Source organism: Thunnus albacares, chromosome 18, assembly GCF_914725855.1.
Source record: "Thunnus albacares chromosome 18, fThuAlb1.1, whole genome shotgun sequence".
In the NCBI taxonomy this organism is placed as follows: Eukaryota; Metazoa; Chordata; class Actinopteri; order Scombriformes; family Scombridae; genus Thunnus; species Thunnus albacares.
In genome coordinates, this window is record NC_058123.1 from 16,275,635 (window position 1) to 16,296,440 (window position 20,806).

At 37.9% G+C, this 20,806-nt stretch overlaps 1 protein-coding gene and 1 long non-coding RNA gene across 2 annotated transcripts; one reads left to right on the plus strand and one right to left on the minus strand.

Moving 5' to 3' along the window:
- The first annotated feature begins 267 nt into the window (after positions 1-267).
- Positions 268-652, plus strand: LOC122968908. The gene is made up of 2 exons (XR_006398909.1): positions 268-446; positions 494-652. It is a non-coding gene; the product is annotated as an uncharacterized LOC122968908 (long non-coding RNA).
- A 609-nt stretch (positions 653-1,261) lies between these two features.
- Positions 1,262-8,788, minus strand: ggt5b (gamma-glutamyltransferase 5b). The gene is made up of 12 exons (XM_044334436.1): positions 8,443-8,788; positions 6,191-6,318; positions 6,011-6,106; positions 4,887-5,082; positions 4,065-4,225; positions 3,794-3,940; positions 3,510-3,640; positions 2,577-2,761; positions 2,386-2,477; positions 2,159-2,268; positions 1,965-2,075; positions 1,262-1,704 (listed from the first exon to the last, which is right to left on the minus strand). The coding sequence occupies exons 1-12, from the start codon at positions 8,625-8,627 to the stop codon at positions 1,558-1,560; spliced, it is 1,689 nt and encodes a 562-aa protein (XP_044190371.1). The 5' UTR covers positions 8,628-8,788; the 3' UTR covers positions 1,262-1,557.
- Positions 8,789-20,806: the final 12,018 nt, after the last annotated feature.

The following is a 20,806-nucleotide window of genomic DNA, read 5'->3' on the forward strand; positions in this document are numbered from 1 at the left end:
ATAAGTCTCTCTGCTGAAATGTGTTTCATTGCCGCTTCCTTTGTCCTCTTTGCAAAAGTGTGGCTCGGAAAAAAGGCAAACAGGAAGACATGGAGCAGATTATTGCTGGTAATACTGTACTAACAAGAAATAAATGTTTAAAGAACTGGTGTTTACAGAGAAGAGTGTATTGAATGTATTTGGCTTGAGAAGCCTTAGCGCAAGAAGCTCAAAGGCTTTCTGGTTGAGAAATATGTCTGGAAGATCAGGGACTCAGTGATTTCATCATAGTTTGGACTTTATGATTTATTTTCACAACACAGATTTTCAGTTAATAGTAGTAAAAAATGTGTAATTATTTTACAAAACATTCTGACATTAAAACAGAGAAAATATAAAATGACACTTTGATGGTGTAAAAATACATTTAAGCTTTTTGAGATCATTTGTTCACTGTGAATCTACTTGTTGATTTGTTTAAAATGAAATTCAACTCTTTACTCTTTTAAAAAAGATCACGATATGCTCAGTAATGTTTCACACACAGTAAGAAATCTGTAAGGTCACAGTAAAAGTTCCCTGTCTGGGCAGCTACATCGGCCTTCAACTCACGTGTCAGTCAGGGTGTCAGTTTAAAAGGGTCACATGGCTCATCTACGGCAAACAGTTTTTACTTCAGTCAGAAAAATAAAAGGTTTAGGAGTGTGTAATCCTACAGTACATACAAGCAGATCTCAGCAGTAAGAGTATAGTGCGTTAGTCTGCGTCATTCAAGTGGAATGACATCATAGTGTGCGTGTGTGATGACTGGCTAGATTGAAAATGTGTATTACAACTTTTTTATTACAGCTTGGGTCTTAATTTCACTCATTGGTCATTGGTAATAATACTTCAGTGCACATTAAGTTTATTTCTGAGATCTGGGAAAGCAGCAACATGGCAAAAAAAAAAAAAGTCTGACGGGGCAAGAAACACAGACAGTCAGACAATCAAACAGGTTTTAAACAAACCCCCAATTTATCCAAATTTCTTTGGAAAAAAACAAACAAAGGTGAATACTAAAATATTTACCTTAACTGTTCGTTGTACTATCGTAGTTCTGCGTACACAGTTTTCATGTGCCATGAAGGATTATTACTGACATTTGAGTCAACTCACTTTGTGTTTTACTTTCAAATAAAGTGAGTTAGATAATCTGCTGGATCTGTTTGCTTGTTTACAACCTGTTTGATCATCTGAACGTACATTTTTTGGCCTGTCTGACTTCTTTTTAGTCGCTGTGTTCAAAGATCCCAGCAATTACTTTTGTGAGTTCACTATCATTAAAACTAATAGAAATGATGGCCCAAACTATTAAAATAAGACCCCACACTGTAATAAGCTGGAATTATTCTTTGTTGTTCAACTTTGTTGTTCATCAGTTCCATCAAGAAAGAGCCTGAGCACCAGTCAGCTCACATCTTCAGATTTGCGGCACATTTATTGTTCTTAAGGCCACAGGTTCATTCAATTGGTCTTAAGGTCAGATTTTAGGGCAGATTTCAGTGAGAAGTTGATGTGTCCACATGGTCTGTACGGTCAGTATCCAGCTGACATTCCCATCTTCCTCCTATCTGATACGGCTACAAGGCAACCATTCTCCTTTTCCACAGCATTCACTACGTTTAAGAAGTAATGCCAGTCTCCAACTTTGTGTCCAAGAGCTTTGAGGCCTTGTATCACCGTCTGAGGGCACACACACACACACACACACACACACACACACACACACACACACACACACAGTAATACAACTTATTACTTCCCACTTCAGATTTCAAAACTGATTGTCAATTAAATCTGATTTTGCAGGATTACGTCTTGGTAATCTCCATCAGAATCCATGAACATAAATAGAAATGTTATTCATTAGATAGACGTTCACAGTCTAGTGAATTTGAATGTCATTAATGGGCAGCAAAGATGAGAGAACATGAGTACTTCACCTTGTCAAAACCAGGCTCAAAATTTACATTGTTCTTGGCGTCAACAAACACTATAGGTGCAGCAATGGCATCTTTCAGATTCATGCCCAGCCATAGGTGATTTATCATAGACTGCGGGAATAAAAGAGAATCATGTAAGCAAATAAATAAGATAGCTGACAAATAAGTATGCAAGCAGAGTTCAGTTGAGTTACCAAGGCCACTGCTGTGGTAATCATGCTTCCTCCTGATCCACCAATTACAAGAATTCCTCCAGACTCTGTCTCCAGTATGACTGGAGTCATTGAGGAGGGAGGTTGTTCACCTATGACAACAATAACACTCCATATCAGAGCTAAAAGACACTAAAGGACTGCATTAAGTAATGTCTTTTATTCAATTGGCTTTGATTGAGAGGCTCTGTTCATGTCTGTGACCTTACCTGCCCTCATTGTGTTTGCTCTCCCACAAAAGTCAGACAGCTCGTTGTTGAGGATGATACCTGTTCGTGAAGAGTAAATGGTTCCTCCGAATCTACAGCACAACACAGTAATCAGAGGGAATGACTCTTATATCATAGAATATTTTCATATAACAACAGATATCTCCTGTATGAAGAATCTTCCTGCTCACATTTGGTTTATGGTGCTGGTGGCAGAAACAGCCAGACCGTCTTCATCAAGGACAGACACATGTGTCGTCCCAATGTGATCAGTGGAGGGCTTGACGTTGTAGTAGGAGTTGTCTTGGGTGCGGTTGGAGGAAATCATCTCCCTGATGCGATTTATGAAGGCGGGATCAATCAAATGATCTGCACTCTGAAAGAAGAATATCATGATGAGACAAACTGGAAAAGGATATAATGACATCCTGTGTTTTCCTGTGCATGAACTATCTCAGATTATGTTTTTGTTTCTTTCGTGTTTCTTTAATTTTCTGTTTTTTTTTTTTGCTTATTTCCTTTGTCCGGGATTTTTGTAGATATAAAAGTGTAGATACAGATAGGAAACAGAAATGGTATAGTAAGCCTTTTGTTTCTGACTTAGATCTGCATAAAGACTTTTTGGCCACTTGGGGTGAGCGAAACAAGCTGTAAACACAACACTGACATATTATCACCTTATAAAATTGATATAGTGAAAGTGTTAGCAAGCAGTTGCCTATTTACAAGTACAGAAGACATAGAGTTGAACCAGCATTTATTTGGAGTTGTGTTTCCATTCACTAGGTGAATATTTATGGGTAAGTCCAATATTTTCTCTCCTTTGACAGCTACCTGCTATGACTAGAAAGTACGTTAACTGTAACAGTAAATATTCAGGAAAGTTGCTGGCTGGGAAACCAAAACAGTTTGCTAATAAGTGATCATTCTCTGCAGGTTTGTCTCTATCTTTGTACAAACTCCTTTCAATATTCCATTTTTCCCATTGTTAATATAAAAATATTGATTAAGTGCAGCTTTAACACCTATCATACAATTAGATATTTTCTTGACTATTTGAACATAATGAACTTGTTTTCCTTGTTTCCCAAAAACACATTTAAAAAACTATCTCAGATCCCAACCTCCTTCTTATTAAAGGCAGGATCACGAATGCTCCCCCGTTGCCCGTTAGCAAATTTAGCTGCCTCTATGTAATGATGGTACATCTGAATCTTCTGGTTAACATCCAGGGGGTTTGAAGTCAAGGGGAACCCTGCGGAAAAAGAGAAGAAGAACCAATGTTAAAACTATCTGTTACTGAATTGTGTTTTTGCTTCTTTATAATTCAGAGTATACGACGAATATGCTAGAATATAATTCCGTTGCTGCAGGGCTCACGGAAGAGTCATCACACAGTACATGAAACCTTTCATTAGCTTGAGAATGAAGGCAAGCAGAGCGCCCCCAGCAGGTGGTGGAGGGATGTACAGCTGACTATTTCCCAGAGGAACCCTCCATGCATCTTTCACCAGCACTTTGAACAACTTCAGATCCTCCATTGTTAGCGTCCCGCCTAAGAGAAATGTGTAGAATATATAAAAAGCTTGCTTATTTTAAACTAGTCTCTTTTACTTTTCCTTTACTATTCAAGCATTTAAACCCCCAACTTGCCCGACCTATGTTGATACTGCACCAACCTGCAGCTTTTATGTCTTGGATTAAGTCCAGTCCTATTTTGCCACTGTAGAAGGCTTTTGCCCCTTCTTCTGCAATGGTCTCCATTGTTTCTGCAAGCTTAGGCATCTTCAGGATGTCTCCTTGGCTCAGCACACTCTTGTTCTTGTTGCAGAAAACTTCACTGGAAAACAGTGTCCATGTATATGAACATATTAGAATATCATTTAAGAACATAAAAACATATGAATTAGAAAATATTCATTGATACATTTTCAGAAGCTCTGCAGGAATTTATTTCTGCATCTGTGTGCACACTTTTGCAGGAGCAGACCAAGTATCCAAGAAGCAAATGCTTTCTTTGAGGCTTTTCACACTACACTTAACCCTTTGACTAACCCCTTTTTAAGTCTTGCATTTGGGAAAAGCAACATTTCACACAAACTTTTTTTTAAAAGCCAGCACTGCTTTTATCTCTGGGTCAGTGATCCCTGCTCCTAAAATGTTATGCCATGAACAATACTTTGAACCCCGGTGCTATTAAATAATCACTTTCATTAATCCACAAAAGTGTTCAAGTGAGCGTGACACCTGGGCTAAAATATTATGCAATCCTGAGAGTTAAATACTTAGTCAATTGTTATCCCTGAGGTTACATAAATCTCGCATGAATTTAGTTAAACAGGGGAAATTTACAGAGCACTTTATTGCTCCAGGATTTCAAATGAGAAAAGGTTTCCAGCAAGGGTCATCAGATCATCATTCACTTCAAACACTTCTGATCGGTGTGGCTGCAAAGAGGATATTCTCACTGAAAATGATTATTTCATAATGCAATGTTGTACCAGAGGGATGAATTTTCCACTCGTTGTTTTATAATTGGGATGTGCAAGAATTTTCCCAGATACGGTGGCAGAGGAATGCCCTCCCTGGCCAGTCTAATTGTTGGCTCGAACAGCTTGGCCCAGGGCAGCTTGCCATACACTAGGTGAACCTCCTCGTAGCCGCGCAGCTCTCCAGGAACACCGATCCACTGGCTGCCTACGATACAAAAGAGGGAAACAGTTCAGCTGCATCAAACAAATGACTGAACTTTCAGGTGGACTAGGCCTATATGTGGAATAAAAACAGGAGCAGGAGAGAGAGCACAACTGTGTTTTTGAGTCAGATTGGTGATTATTTGTATAATGTGATTCTAAATATGTAAAATGTGTATTTTATAGCAATTACATTTTACCATCACCAATGCAACAAAAACTCATAGATCTGCCTCTTGCTTTTTGTTAGATACAGTATGTGGAAAGCAAATTTATACAAGACTGCAAGTGGACACGACATAAATCCAATAAATCGAGGTAAAAATGAACTAAAACGACCACTGAATAAAATGATCTTTTACATTTTGTCATTTGCCAGACACTTTTATCCAAAGCGACTCACAAGCGAGGCAAAGCAATCAAGCATTAAAGTTCCCCTCCACTCATATATATGTTTTGATTCTTGTTCCTACAGTTGGATGTTTGAGCTTCACTGTGCAAAAAGATGTAATGTGGAGTTTGACACTGGAAGGCTGTTTTCACATTCATCTGTTTGTGATGTGATTTGGAAACTTGAAGCCACTATGCACATAGTAGGAGGAGACATCTTGTGTCCAGCAGGTAAACTTTTGAAATGAACACATTTGCATTTTCATAGATTCTGAAATTTTTAATGAGAGAGAAGGAGGAGATGCCATTTTAAGAATTTTAACGTGGTAATTATACTTTTTTGTGGATAAACCATATCAAACACACATTATTGTTCCAAGCAGAGTAATTTTCATATGTGTTAATACATGTCTGGAGGGCATCTTTAATATTTTGTAACGTGGTTCAAATTAATGGGCTGACACTGCTGTGGCTAATAGGGGAAATGAGGGGTGTAAATTTGTATTTCCAACTTAAATTCATTGATGAACAACTCTGCCTACCTGTGGTAAGTGCGAATTTGGTGGGACATTCATCTAACAGGTTCCTTTTGAACAACTGAGGAACAGTCTCTCTGAAGTTGTAGACTTTTACCTTGCCTGGGAATAGATCAGCATTTAGAATGATTAAACAGTTTGAGAAGAAATTCAATTTAAGCCGTACAAATAAATCAGTACACATACCTGTTTTTTCTCTGATAGTGATTATGGACCCTCCTCCAATCCCCATGCTCTGAGGATTGACCAGAGAGGTGCACAGAAGAGCTGCAATGGCGCCATCTACTGCTGAGCCACCCTGCTGGAGTATATTCCTGGAAAACAGTCATTTTCACTAGTTTTATGGGAAATGTGTGAACAAAAAGTTAGTCACCAACTTCCTGACTGCTCACCACACATTTGCCCAACCACAGACATGCATCTATTTCTTTGAACAGTTGCGTGACAGCATGACTTCACAGTAGACCCTGAGGTTCAGTGCTTAAGGGTGACAAAGTGTCAGAGTCCTGCCAAGAGGCAAGTTTAAACCTTGCACTGATGCCTGGCAACAGTGGAGCTTTTTTCTTTTTTTAAAGACTCATGAGGTGAGCTGTCTTCCTTAAAAATTACAACACATATGTTTTTTAATTGAATCTATCCAAAATAATTAAACTATACAATAGAGCATGTAAGATTAAATCTGAGTCATCTATAAAATCCCTGAATGGTTCTTTTCACTGAGAGGTTGGCAAGGGAATGGGAAGTGCTGGAAGAGAAGGGAAGGCACTGTTGTGAATGTTTTGGCTCTCTGAGGGTCAAACTGACTCTTTGCCTTGTAGTCTGAAAGATGTGACAGAGGAAAAGGGCCTTAGGAGGGGAAATGCCAAATTTAATCAGAAGAATCAGATTAAAGGACTCATGAAACTTTGTTGACAGAGCAACAAACGTAACTGTTGATGCTGTTTTTTGTGTTATTTGAGCTGGACACCATCTACGATAGGACAAAGTCAAATAGAAGTAGCATATTTTGTCTCTCTTGGCTTAATCTGATGACATAATTTATATCTAGTGTGTTTGGTTTCTCTAGGTGTGGGTGAAAAGTGAGTTTGGAAAAAGCAGATATTGTTGTGTTGATTCCTTTTTGTTTCCACATAATAAAAACTAGTTTCATACAAGACTTTGGTAATGTGTGTTTGTTGTGATGTTGTAATTATGCATAATAAATATTTTCATTGAGCTTTACATTGTAATTATATGACATAGATTATTGTTTTCTGTCCTGACAAACTTTATGTATAATACATACGGTATATTGCTTATGGTTTATCAGGTTTTAAAGAGCAGACTGTACTTTGCACATTCCCATAACTCCCTTCATAATCCAAGTCAAGGAGGAAAAAATCCTAACATTTCACTTGTTTATTTGGCTCACATCAAAATAGAAAAATGCTCTGTAGAAGGCTCTGTGCTGAAAGGCGTGAGCGTTTTTCTATTTTGATGTGAGCCAAATAAACAAGTGAAATGTTAGTATTTTGTCCTCCTTGATTGGGAATTTGAGATGTGCCACTTCATATTTTTGGAACATGCTCACTGGATTTTGGGTTTAGCTCTCCACTGAGAATCCCATTGTTGAAGCGCAACTTCCTTTTCCAATTCAGTTCCCTTCATATCCGTTCACCATTCACTGTGTAGATACATGGTCAGAGGTGTTCTGTAACATTTTATCTCATGGTTGTCAAATGTTTGTCATCTTTCCTTTTAAGTTCCTCTCATCACATGGACATGTTGCCTGTTTCCTCAATGCGCCTCTCTCTGTGAAACCTGGTGGAGGAGTTAACTCTCTGCTGTGAACTGGGAAATGAACCCTGAACCAATCCTGGACTGCTCAAGAGAGGAACACAAAAGCCGGAAGAGCCATACGCCCTTTCCAGTGATAATGCTCACGTTTGGGAATTACTGTGATGCCAGACTGATGGACTCCACCCCACCGTTAGGAAGACTAGCATCAGTTAGTGGGCTTAGAAACCTAGTTTTCTCTTACAATCACACCTGGCATGACAGTTTAGAAGTGGATCAGCAGGAGGTGAATGGCCTGTATGCACACTTCTGTAGGTATTATCTCTATTCTTCAAACAGAGCCTATCAAATCTCTTAAACTGCTTATCCCATTGCTCAGTTCAGCTCAATATCTCTGTCAACAAGACAGGGAGGTATGGCCTGATAACCTGCAGAAGTCTGTCTAACCAAAATCGATCCAGTGAATAAAGAAAAAATATGATGAAAATACAGAACGTGTGCATGGTAACACACCAAGAATGAACTTTTTAAAAATCCCCCAAAATCTCAAATTTCATTATAAGGAGCGTTCAGCAAAACGTGGTCAAATTCAGCACTGATTTCTTCCAAACAATCAACTTTTCTTCAGATTTTTTTTTTTCCCTCCCCAGAAAGTGACTCACCTGCCAACCTCGGAGCAACGTTGTGAGTCTGCAACCACAGCCGCATGTTTGAAGCTGCTGCTGCTGCTGCTGCTGGAAGATCCACTGTCCACAAGTGAGGCGATGCACAGACACACAAGAGCAACCGCACAAATTAAACCCGAAAAAATAAAGCAGCACACAAGCCAGGGCTTATATTTCGCCATTAAAACTTTCTGTAGAGGAAACTTTGTTGTTGCTGAAGGAACTGTTGCTGCTGCTGCTGCTGCCGCTCAATGCGCTCAGACACGCTCAGTGAATTGCTTGAAATCCTAAACCTGGATTCACCCCTCCCTTCTTCCCCCTCCATCAACTGGATCATGTCCTCCTCCTGAAGTGAAAGTGAACAAGAGACGTAGTCACCATGTAAATCTGCCTGACACCCACACTTTCACCCCCCAAAAAGCTGGGGAAAAGCCTGTGACGTCATTTTCGGGAATTTGTGTGTACTGTCTAATCAAAACACTTCCAGATATTTGATAGCTTCCTTGGTGATTAACCGGATTTCATATCATCATCAGTATATTCAGTATGAGTTTTATATACATAGAATTAACATAATTAATGAAGCGTTTTCCCTCTTGTCCTTATCTTGCAACTCCAACATTTCTCACTAAGTTTACTCACAGTAAAAGAAAAACAGGCTATTCCCTAGAGTACCATTGTGTTGGATGTGAACGCAGTGTCAGTGACACAGAGGAGACAGGGGTCTTTAAAGTGAGGCCGCACAGATTTCCTGCCAACAGAGGCCACCTTAGCTGCTATATGTATAAATTTGCTTATAAAGTATTTGTATTTTAATTTTGTCATCTTAACTGTTCAATGACCTCTGGTTGTTAAACTTATTGTACATAAATCAGCCTGTAACTCACAAAATAAATCCCCAGGGATCATGTTTTCTTATCAGCAGCATGCAGCTTTAAGTTGAGCATGTAGAGCTTGAAGCTGAAGTCTATTTTTGTGGTCCTGCCATTAAATCGATTGATCAGCTGTAGATTTTCACCCCTGGATTTCATATTAGTTATTCAGCACTGAACATAGAATGTAATTGTGTGTATTTTTAATTTTGTATAATAATATGTGACATTCCTAAACTGCACCATTGCAGTACTAAGGTATTAATACCTATAGTATTAAATAGTATTTTAATTCTACCCATCTTATACTATAGTATAGTATATAGGTATTAATACCTATAGTATTAATACCTATATACTATACTATAGTATAAGATGGGGAGAATAAGAATAAGAACAAAGGCATGAGTCAGTTTTTTAGCATCCTCCAGGGAGAGGTATGTTTCTCAAGTGATAAAAGACTATTTTAGTAACGTTGCTGATATGATTGTCAAAATTGAGGTCAGGATCAGGAATGACACCCAGGTTTTTCACTGTTGGTTTTACCTGTAGGGTCAGATTTCCAAGTCTATTCATTATTACATCTCTTTGAGCGTCTGTGCCAATGATAAGGACTTCAGTTTTGTCTTCATTTAATTTGAGAAAGTTGCCATTCATCCACTGCACAATACTGGAGAAGCAGTTTAGCAGAGGGTGTAGGGCATCCTTATTGTCAGGTGCTACAGATAAATACAGCTGGGTGTCATCAGCATAGCAGTGAAAGTGAATCCTGTGGTTACGGATAATTTCACCAAGTGGGATCATGTAAAGGGAAAACAACAATGGACCAAGGATCAAGCCCTGAGGAACACCATAGAGAATGCTTCGCTTCTCGGAAACATAGTCACCAAGACTCACAAAGTAATTTCTGTCTGTGAGGTAGGTGTTGAACCAGCTCAATGTGGTTCCTGAGAGACCAATCCAGCTTTCAAGTCTGTTCAGAAGTATCTCATGATCAATGGTATCGAATGCAGTGGTCAAATCGAGAAGAACAAGCACAGAAACTTTCTTTTTATCTGCGCTCATTCTAAGATCATTTATGACTTTAGTGAGTGCTCGGTGCTATGTCTACCTCTGAAACCAGACTGAAATTTTTCATAAATATCATATCATATACCTCCAGCTGTATCAACACTGCCCTTTCCAGGATTTTACCTAGAAAGGGCAGGTTGGATAGGGGCCTGTAGTTACTCAGAACAGAGGAATACAGCATGTGTTTTTTGAGCAGAGGCGTAACTAGAGCAGTTTTAAGTGGATCCGGGAAGATACCTGACTCTAAGGAACAGTTTACAATATCTAGTACATTGAGAATAAAACTATCTACAACCTCTTTAAAGAAGGAAGGGGGGATGGCATTGAGTGAGCAGGTGGAAGATTTCAATTGAGAAATGATATTCTGGAGTTCCCCTTCGCTAATTTTCCTAAAATAATTTAGATTTCCTCGAGCAGCACCAGCATATTTTTGATTGGTAGTATTCATAATACTAGTTCTGATGCTGACAATCTTATTTTCAAAGAAGGCAAACTCCTCGCACTTTGACTGTGAGGGAAGATGGACATGCACGTTAAAGTGGGTGGGTTTTAGGAGACAGTCAATGGTTTCAAATAAAATTCTGGGATTATTCTCATTAATGTTAATAATTTTAGAAAAATATGCCTGCCTTTTACAGCGCAAGGCATTGTTGTGAACATAAATAGATTTTACGAGAATCTCGCGGTGGACTGTTAATTTGTTTTTCCTCCATACACGCTCTGCTTGACGGCATTCCCTCTTTAGGAGGCCTGTTTGCTCATTTTTCCAGGGGGTGGCCTTAGTTTGTGATTTGTGAAAAGAGGCTGAATGTCATTTTTGTCTTGGAAAGCATCTCGAAAGTAAAATAACCTTATCTGGAACGATAACATTGTTGTACAACTAATCATAGGAAGCTCAGGAAATGACAAACAGAGTGTAATACAGTGTTATTGATGCTACAGCACACATTGGAGCCCAAATCTCTAGATTCTCCAGGTGGCCAGTCTACTCTTAAAAGGTAGGTTCACAATTTTTCAAGTCTGTCTTAAACAACAGTCAGGTGCCCAAATGAACATTGCTGTAATTATTCCTCCTGTTCATACTGAATATTAAGAGATCCCTTTATAATGTACCTTCAACATAAGTGATGGGGGACAAAATCCACAGTCCTCCTTCAGTGCAAAGAAAATGAAGCTAATATGAGGCTTCAGTTGTCAAAATTAGTCAAATCAAGTGGATAGTCAGAGTGAAAGTCTTTTTAGTGATGAATCCCCTCTTTTTGTTACGATCCTTTCAGTACAGCAGAACAAGAAAACACTGTCCACCCAGACACAAAGAGGGAATGTTACTATGGCAGATATCCACTTTATTTGACTAACTCAGATGGCTGATGCCTCATATTATCTTCAAATAAACTTAACATTTTTGCTCATAATGACGAATGTGGATTTTGTCCCTCATTACTTACTTTGAAAGCACATTTGGAGAGGATCTTCCAATGATCACATGAACTATTGTTTTAAGTGAGATGTGAGTAATTGTGAAACTGTCCTGTAAATGCTGTGCACAAAAAGTGTCAAATAAACTGACTGAGATGCCAGGACAGTCAAACTCAACACAAAGCTCAACTCATTTTAGCTGCAGCTGGAAGTTAATCATCATGAATGTACTCATGTTCTCATGAAGTAACAATAGAAGCTACAGTGTTCCACCAAACACTCAGGAAGGAGGCCAATCTGACAATTACACACACATGGTTAGCCTTTGAGGAGAAAGGCAATATTGTGTGATAATGATCTTGTGTGCGTGCTGTTATATCTTGATTGGAAACTCCAGCTCATTGCAATAATGTTTTTGTCAAACAAGTGTCTGGACAACGTATAAGCATTGATACTTTCTAAAGGTGTTTCAGGTGCTTTTTCACCACAACATTGTAATACTGTAGATTAATTTCTCTTTGTTCTTGCCCTAACCCAAACCATTGTGCTCTCCGACTTGTTTTTGTTGGCCTGCAGCATGACAGCTGATGTGCTACCGTACTTTAAGTGCTCTCAACATGCCACTCCGGACCAAATGTGGCAGTTGCTGACCGAGGTGCTGAACGTGCTCTGGCAAACCTGGCATCTACTGCCGCTGTCCGTGGTGCTGACCCTCAGCTGATGAGCCGTATGAGTCCAGTGACATGAGAGTCAACTGCTTTGTTCCTCTCATTTATAGTATATAACGCAGTGTCAGTGACACATATATAGTTTGTTTACCGTAACCTCAAACCAGCAGAATGTGTTTTAGTTCAGACAACACAATGACTCAGATATGTATGTATACATTGCATATCCATGATGCGTGCAATTAGGATACAAGAAAGGATATGATTTGGATGTTGTACAGTAGGATATGATTATATACATATATATATGTGTGTATATATATATATATATATATATATATATATATATATATATATATATATATATATATATATATATATATATATATATATATATATATATATATATATATATATATATATATATATATATATATGCGCACATAAATACATGTCTGTCTAGTTCTGTCAATGGCCAGCTGAAACTTCAACACAAGGGGGAGATGGTGTGTATATTTTCACTTGTAAACCTGCCAGCTGCTGTGATCACCAATGAAAGATCTTCACATATCTATTGGTTGTGAAGTGTTTTTGGCACCTGCAGGATTTCTATATCATTCAGACAGAATTAGTTTGGTAAACAGATTTTAAATATGAGATTACACATGAAAACATTTAGACAGAAATACTCGTCTTTCTCTCTCCAAGGGACAAGTGCATGCATACCATAGCATCTGTAATAGCTGAATTTGTGGAAGGAATATTAAAGAGCAAATAATGACCTTTATCAGACCCGTAAATAGCAAGTTTAGCCAGAAAACACATGTATGTTAATTAATGTTGCACAAACTCAGTGTCAAAGCCACATGACCTATCTTTTTTATTATAATGGGGTGTGAATATCTGCTCACTGCATTGTAATCAGAAGAAATTGGATCATTTAGTTTTCAATCATGAGGACAATTAATCTCAGTAAAAAACAGAGTCACACAGAGAGGGTGTAGGAGCAAAATTTGAGAGGATACAATACTGTAGGTCGTTGAGTTCCTATAAATAGTTCACAGTTATTATTCTGTCCTCCCTGCGTCATGCCGAACCCCCCCCCCCCCTCCCCACTCACCCATGCCAGCCCCTGTTCACTCAAATTCACCCTCATATGTGTGCACTGCACCTTTACAGCTCTAAGTTCAAGAGATCTGTCAGTCACAGTCCTATACCTTTACTTCTTTTTGAAGTTTGTAACCTTTTCATGATTCACAATCCCCAACTGTCACTTGTCTTTGTTCATGCATATTTTTGGATCATATTATTGCTAACATGCATTGCAATGAACGTGCTCAGAGGCTAGTAGACAGATGAGTGACCATTTTTTCCCCCCTCTGAGGCATAAATAGTATCAAAACAATTTTCATCTGACTGAGTCACCCCTGAAGAGCAAAAAGACAGCAGGGCAAGGACATTTGAGTACAGTCTAGACAATTTGGATCACACACTGATTTCACAGACGATGCATCCTCCCAAAAACATATACTCTCCTATGAAATCTATGCAATACACTTATGCAACTATGTTTTGTTGCAGTACTTTTAAAATCATGAAATTATTTATACAATTATTGATACCATTCCACCATTTGTTACTGTTTCCTGCGGGAAAAAGGGCATAAATTTGAAATAATATGACATTTGTCATTTTTACAGCTATTTAAACTGTTTATTTTATGAATTTCACATTTGCAGATACATTGTATGTCTGGCTCAGGCTAATTCATTTTATTCATTGTTTACAACGTTGCTTTATATGAATGTATTAGTGATAATAAGTAATATTACCTGTGCTATAAAGCCATTAAATCACTATAAATATACAGATTGTACAGATTTCATTAGTAAATTTCAGAAATCTTTGTCTGTCTCTTTTTATCCACCACATTCAAAATGAAACACACCCACTGTGTATGGTAACAGTATCACTGATTGAACTGCACCAGCCCTCCATCTACTATGATGAAACCATTATTGGAGTGGGTGGAAATTAAGCAGTTTAAGCTCAAAGGAATTAACACCTCCCTCATACAGCCGTGGCTGATTGGAAATAAGCACGTGAGCACATCGCTATGTCCTTACAACTGCCCATCCGAACAGACTTTTCAAGAAAATAGACGCTCCGTTTAGACTGGTTGTTAATCTAATGTGCCCAATGAGCTATCATGAGTGACAAGAGACTAATGTGTGGGTCAAATATCTTTTGATTTTCAGGTGACACATTTGTGTAAAAAACAGCCTGCTACTCATTACAGTTAATCTTAGAGCAAATATTAGCAATAAAGGGTCAGTTTGTGTTAAGAATTTAAAGGATCCGCACACCCACACAGGTGTTTCACTTAATTTGCTTGATTAGACCTTTTCACAGGGCTGTGTGAGCATGTGCAGACTGTAGGGCTATATTAATGTGCAAAGTACACACACCCGAGAACAGGAGGATGCTCAATTTGCGAAAAAAATGTTCTTGCACAAGCTCAGCTGTATGCTACAGTACATGTGTAAGTGAGGCAGGGTGCTTATGAAGAAGAGGGATATTTTTTAGCTTCTCATGTACAGACATAGTTTGGCCTCACTCCATTGTTATATCTCTCTCTGGTCACTCTGTCCTTTCAGGATTCTGCAGTCAGTTTGGGAGGCTTGTTAAGTGTAATTTATAGTGGACCTCTAATAGGCATATTTAAGCCAGTTTAGGAACCTTTTTTTTCTCATGCGTTCATACAATTTATATACTGTTGACAACACTAACCTCCAGACTAGTTTGCTCCCTTAAAATGAAATAATTACTGGCACCCGAGCTTGGTGTGATTTCCTTCCTTGTCAGACACATTGAGCCAGTTTGTGGCGCCACACATTGTAACTCTGGTTTCCAGTGGAGACCTTCATTCATCATCAGTCAACAAGATATGAATATTTTTGGGATTATGGTCTTTCGAGTGCGGCAACTTTTTCATGGCAGTTATTTGTGACAGCGGGGAAAGAACATGTGTAATCAAAATGAATGATGGCTTTGTTCCATTTAGGCATCTCAGTCATTTCAATGAGCCAGCAAGCACAATAACAGAGACCTGAACCTGCACAGCTACTGTAACTGCAGCGCAGTCTTAATTAAGGTTATTGAATACACGTGTGCTTTTCCAGCTGTGATATGGCTGCTGTGATAAAAAACAATAAAATACAACAAAAAAACAAAAAAATAAGGATCACAAAAATACCATTTCAATATTCACTATACAGGTATACCTTTTAAAGCTACAAAAGCCATTACACCATTACTTTTTGGAAATGAGCAAGTGCCCTGTTTAAAAATAAGTTTTTCATCAACTCTTTCCACAGAAATTCAAAAGACAGGACAAGTGGGACTTTGGAAAGTATGTTAACAGAAAAGCAAAGAGAGGAGTAACCCAAACACATTTCAAAGTAGGAGAGAGGATGCATTCCTGCTTCCCTACATGTTCTGTACTTCTGAGCCCCAATATAAACACAAAACCTGTCCCTGTGGATATCTGTGGGACCAAAAGAACTATCATTCTTTGTGCCTGTACTAAAGAAGCCATCAAATGTCCTGAAGGTTTCTGCCAAAATGAAATAAAAGCTGGTTTGTTTTACATAAAATACAAGATTTCAACCTTCATGATCCACCGCTGTTCACTGAATGGTCCATAGAACACCTTGATAATTGTAATATGAAATCAGATAGTTTATCGACTTTACAATTTAATACAGCCGTGACAGTTCATATGTGCCTTTTTATTTTATTTTCTAACAGGCAACTACATGATGTGAGAGTAAGACACAACTTTTCATTTGCTGCTGATGCTTTAGTCCTTCGCTGGGCAGTCTTTGCACCCGGGACCATGCTGCCAAACACTAAAATAACAATATGATAAAATATGCTGATAGCACCAAAGCTTTATAAACTATGAGGAGTGAGGACAACAATAAAAATTTACATCCATCTTGGGAAGTTCAGGGACAGTCCTGTTCCCATCAGTGGGTCGTCTGTTGACTTTGGACTGTGATTCCTGCTTGCCCGTATACGACAGACTCACTGATCTGTCATCACTAGACAGTACATAAAAGTGAATTTTTGAGATGTTTTAAGAGATTTAGCATGACTCAAAAATTATGCATGTTTGTCACAGGGATGCAGTGTAACCTCTAACTTAAGTAAGACACAAAACAAAGTGCTTGTCCATCTCGGTCACTTTAACATATCATCTAGCCAGCAGGTGTCTGGGATGTTTGGTAATTCATACAGATTAAGGGCTTGAAACCTGATAATTGTAGTTGTGTTATGTTGTTTATGTCACAGTCACACAGACACATGAGATCTTGAAGAAAGCCTGACAAAATATTTGGTATTTTAACATCTTTATTTGATTAATTTTTGTGTTTCTCACCTTTCCTCTAGACTTCACTTGTCACGCCAATGCTGAAGAGGTGCTGACCATGATGAAAGTATTGATATTGATATTTATATGGAGATGTTTTTCTGATACACTGTATAACCCAAAATGTTGATGACCAGAAATGTTGGTAAATTATTAAAGTATATTTTTTGCATCATGGCTACGAGTATGTGACTACCTTCCTTCACACTTCCTTCCCATTTGGAGTCCTTTTTATTGTCAAGTTCCTGGGGGGATGTGCCAAGTGTGGTATAGATGGAAGGGAGGGTTGTGAGATGTTTGGAGGATATGCTGATTTTGAGCAGTTTGAGATCATATTTACTCTTTTAACATATGTAGTAATGTTTTTACACTATTAACTTATAATAGTTATCTATTGGGTAAAGGATAAACCATTGCTATAAGTTAATTGATTGTCTAATTGTTATTTCCTGGAGGAGGTTGATTATATAAACAGGAGTTGGAGATTCTCCCACGAGCTCAGACCACGCTGGCCCAAACAGGCCACAGTGGCTTTAATTTGGGAATTTCCAGTTTTAAATTTTCTTCAGTTTTGATTTTCTTTCTTTTTTCAGCCAAGTTGATTGCATTATAAATGTGCTGCACTAATCCATTGCTGAGAGGAAAAAACAAAAGGAAGATAAAGAACTTGGACTGTTGAACAGCTTAAAGACTGCTTCCTTTTTGCCTTCATTGCTCAATCAACCTTACAATGGGACTGTAAAAGGAAGTATTAAAAAGGATTCAAGCAGACTTTCCAGCACTTCATGTCTATACAAGCTATGGTCTGAGGAAAAACATCATTATACACACACACACACACACCACATAGTCAAGTGTACTTTGACTAATTATACTGTACTTTTACCAATTTTATTAATCTTGATCATATATTTTATTACTTTTTAAATTTATCCTCTGTTTTCTTTTCTCCTATTGAACTATTTATTTATTAACACAAGAGTTTCATTGGACAAAGTCTTTTTACAGATGGCAAAAACTGAATTGAAACCATGAGGATCATGAATATTTTCATTATACATGATGAAAACAGGATGATCCATTAAACTCTGGATAGTTTATTAAGCATCTATCACAAGATGAAATTCAAACTTCTCCAAGTTTCAGATGTCAGCTGCATTGGAGGTTAAGAGGAACTGAAAGACTTTATGAATTAATAATTTATTATTTGATGCAGTTCATTGGAGCATTCAGTTAATTATCATATAAGTCTGTTGATGACAGCGAGGTTTCCAGCTGAACTTGAATTCTAAATATCAATTTCTAGGTTCATATGGTGATCCTGATTGAATTGTTTTAGTGTTGATGTTACGTCCTACAGAAACTGCTCATTAGATGAGTTCACAAAATGTTTTGATGACTCAGGTGAGGGAGACCTTTTGTTACCTTGTAGGCCCCAAGCTGTTACGTGGTTAATTATTTACCCTGCTGATTAATCTTTCAGTAATATTAAACTGTGCCCGGGGACGAGGTTAATAGAGATGCCAGATGCAGTCAGAGATAAGAGTCAGTGAGAAGGAACCATTCATGAGGAAAAAAAGCTCTATGGCATTTCAAAAAGTACAGTACATGGTGTATATAGTAAGTCAGCTTTGTGTGCGTTTCTACTTTAAAAGTGCTTTATTGGCATGAAATATGAAAATGATGAGAATGTCACAAAAATGAACAAATGGTTCAGTTTTGCTAATTACATTTTTTGATATTTTTGTCAATATCTTCTCTTTTAATTACTGTGAATGTCCCTCATATTTAAAATTGCAAGTTAAAACATTTGTTTGTGTGGAGCACAACATTTTCTCCCAAAATATATCAAAATCTTTCATTTGGGGCATGTTGGGGTTTTCAAAAAGTTATCAAATTTCAAAAGATTTCTAAAATGACTCTATACAATTTTTGACAGTATAGTAAAAGATGTGACCCTGCAAAGGATAGGTGGGAATAGATAATGGATGGACAAGAGGTTTCTCTTATGTCTTAAGTTTATCAAAGGTGTTATAGTTACACCACTGTGTATATGATGATCCACTTCTTCAAAAATTTGATTTTAATCATTTATGAATGCAAAAATACTCATTCCAAGTCTTGGCTTTTGAAACAGAAACAATCTCAGGTCAAGGTCCATTTAACTCAGTTATTCTGAAGATTTCAACATAGCACATTACGGCAAAAATCCCCCGAATAAGTGATAACAAGATGATTATAATTCACATCAGCTGTATTCTCAATAATTCGTCTGTTTGTCAACACAGAGCAGCAGCTGCAAGCGCTGCAGCTTTTGCCACAAAAGTTAGTTTGGCTGTCTGATCCTGCTGAGAGTTGGAGTGGGTGATGTTGGGGTGGGAGGGGGTTGGGGGGAGTTAAAGCAAAAATAGAATGTGACATGTCCCCAAAATGAGTAAAAAAACATGTGATTTTGTTTTTTTGGTTAGATTTATTGAGACATTTCCTGTGTCATCTTTTTAGATTATCTCTACACTTTTTTTCCTTTTCATGGTGTTTTTTCCCCCCAGTTTTTAGAAAATGTATGTTTATTTTTGTTTATTACTGCACACACCACATTTTCCTGTTGTTTTTTTATTCTCTCTGTCTGTGGACATTAAATGGGCCATAATGCACCCTGAGGCTTGCATGTCCCCTGCTGCAGCCCAGTGTCTACAGAAGGGGAAAGGGAGGGGTGCATAAGGAGCTATACATAGAGAAAATAAAGTGCTATAGATTAAAACTGTGTTAAATAAACAAGATTCATATCTCTTATAGGCACGACATGTTCCAAAAAACAGCACCCATGACTACTTTGATAGGGCTACACCTGATAATAACTGTACAGAGTAACACTGACTCAGGATCGGTGACTACACTTAAGATGCACGGAAGATAAAAAGGTAGCAGAAGAGTTAAAACAGGCTGATGCTGAAGGGGGGATGGGAGCGATGGAGTGAAGATACTTTGCTTTTCCCCGGAGCAGAGGAGACAGAGACACAGATGTCAGAGAACAAAAATTCCCCAGAGAGAGAGGAGGGCAAAAATCTGCTCATTTCCCAGCTTTACACTGCGAAACACTGTTCGTGAGAGCCTGAGTGTCTAATTGGCTCCGTATATTAACATCATTACATACTTTTGCCCTGCATCCCCGGACATCTGCTGTGAGAATTATAACCCTGGGTGTGCAGATGGGACGAGAGTGCGGGATTGTCACGTTTTTTTTGCTTTTGAAATGTGCTGCTATTATTGAGTAACCAACAGTCAAATATTCTGTTAAAACTATGTTCACACCGTGGCATCATTATTACACTCAGATTATGTAACCATGTCATGATTTTTTTTAGTACAGGTAAAATAGAAATGTTTTTCGACTCGTAGGGAAGAATCAGAAAGTTAAATTATTTTACTCAAGTTAAAATCAAATGATGATAAAAATGGAAAATCATGTGCAGGGAGAGGAAAAATTGCCTTTTCCTCTACCTCTAACAATATCCACATTCACCTTATATTCACAATATTTGTACAGTTATGACAACAAAACAAATGAAAATTATGAAACAGAGGCAAGAATCATCTTAAAACATGCTCTGTATGACTTTAAGGAGGATGTAATTTTAACTAAATAAGGAAATGAGTCCATTCTTGGGACCGCTAATTGAAAACTGACCTCCCCTGGTGAGATGTTTGAAAAGATGAAGATGAGATGACTCTCTGGTTGAGAAAGAGTGAATCTGTGAATTAATTTAAAAACCAGAGATGAAATTATTTGTAAAATTTTAGCTTTTTTGTCTTTTTTTGATTGATTGAGTTATTTAAAATCATTTGGTTCATACACGCTGACATAAAACATGCATATATCATAAAAATAATTGCTT

Excerpts from the sequence above, each read along its gene's own strand:
- ggt5b (XM_044334436.1), bottom strand. The coding sequence starts at position 8,627 with ATGGCGAAATATAAGCCCTGGCTTGTGTGCTGCTTTATTTTTTCGGGT. Across the intron at positions 3,941-4,064 it reads CCAAGACATAAAAGCTGCAG|GCGGGACGCTAACAATGGAG; the intron begins GTTGGTGCAGTA and ends CATTTCTCTTAG. Across the intron at positions 2,478-2,576 it reads ACCAGCACCATAAACCAAAT|ATTCGGAGGAACCATTTACT; the intron begins GTGAGCAGGAAG and ends GTTGTGCTGTAG.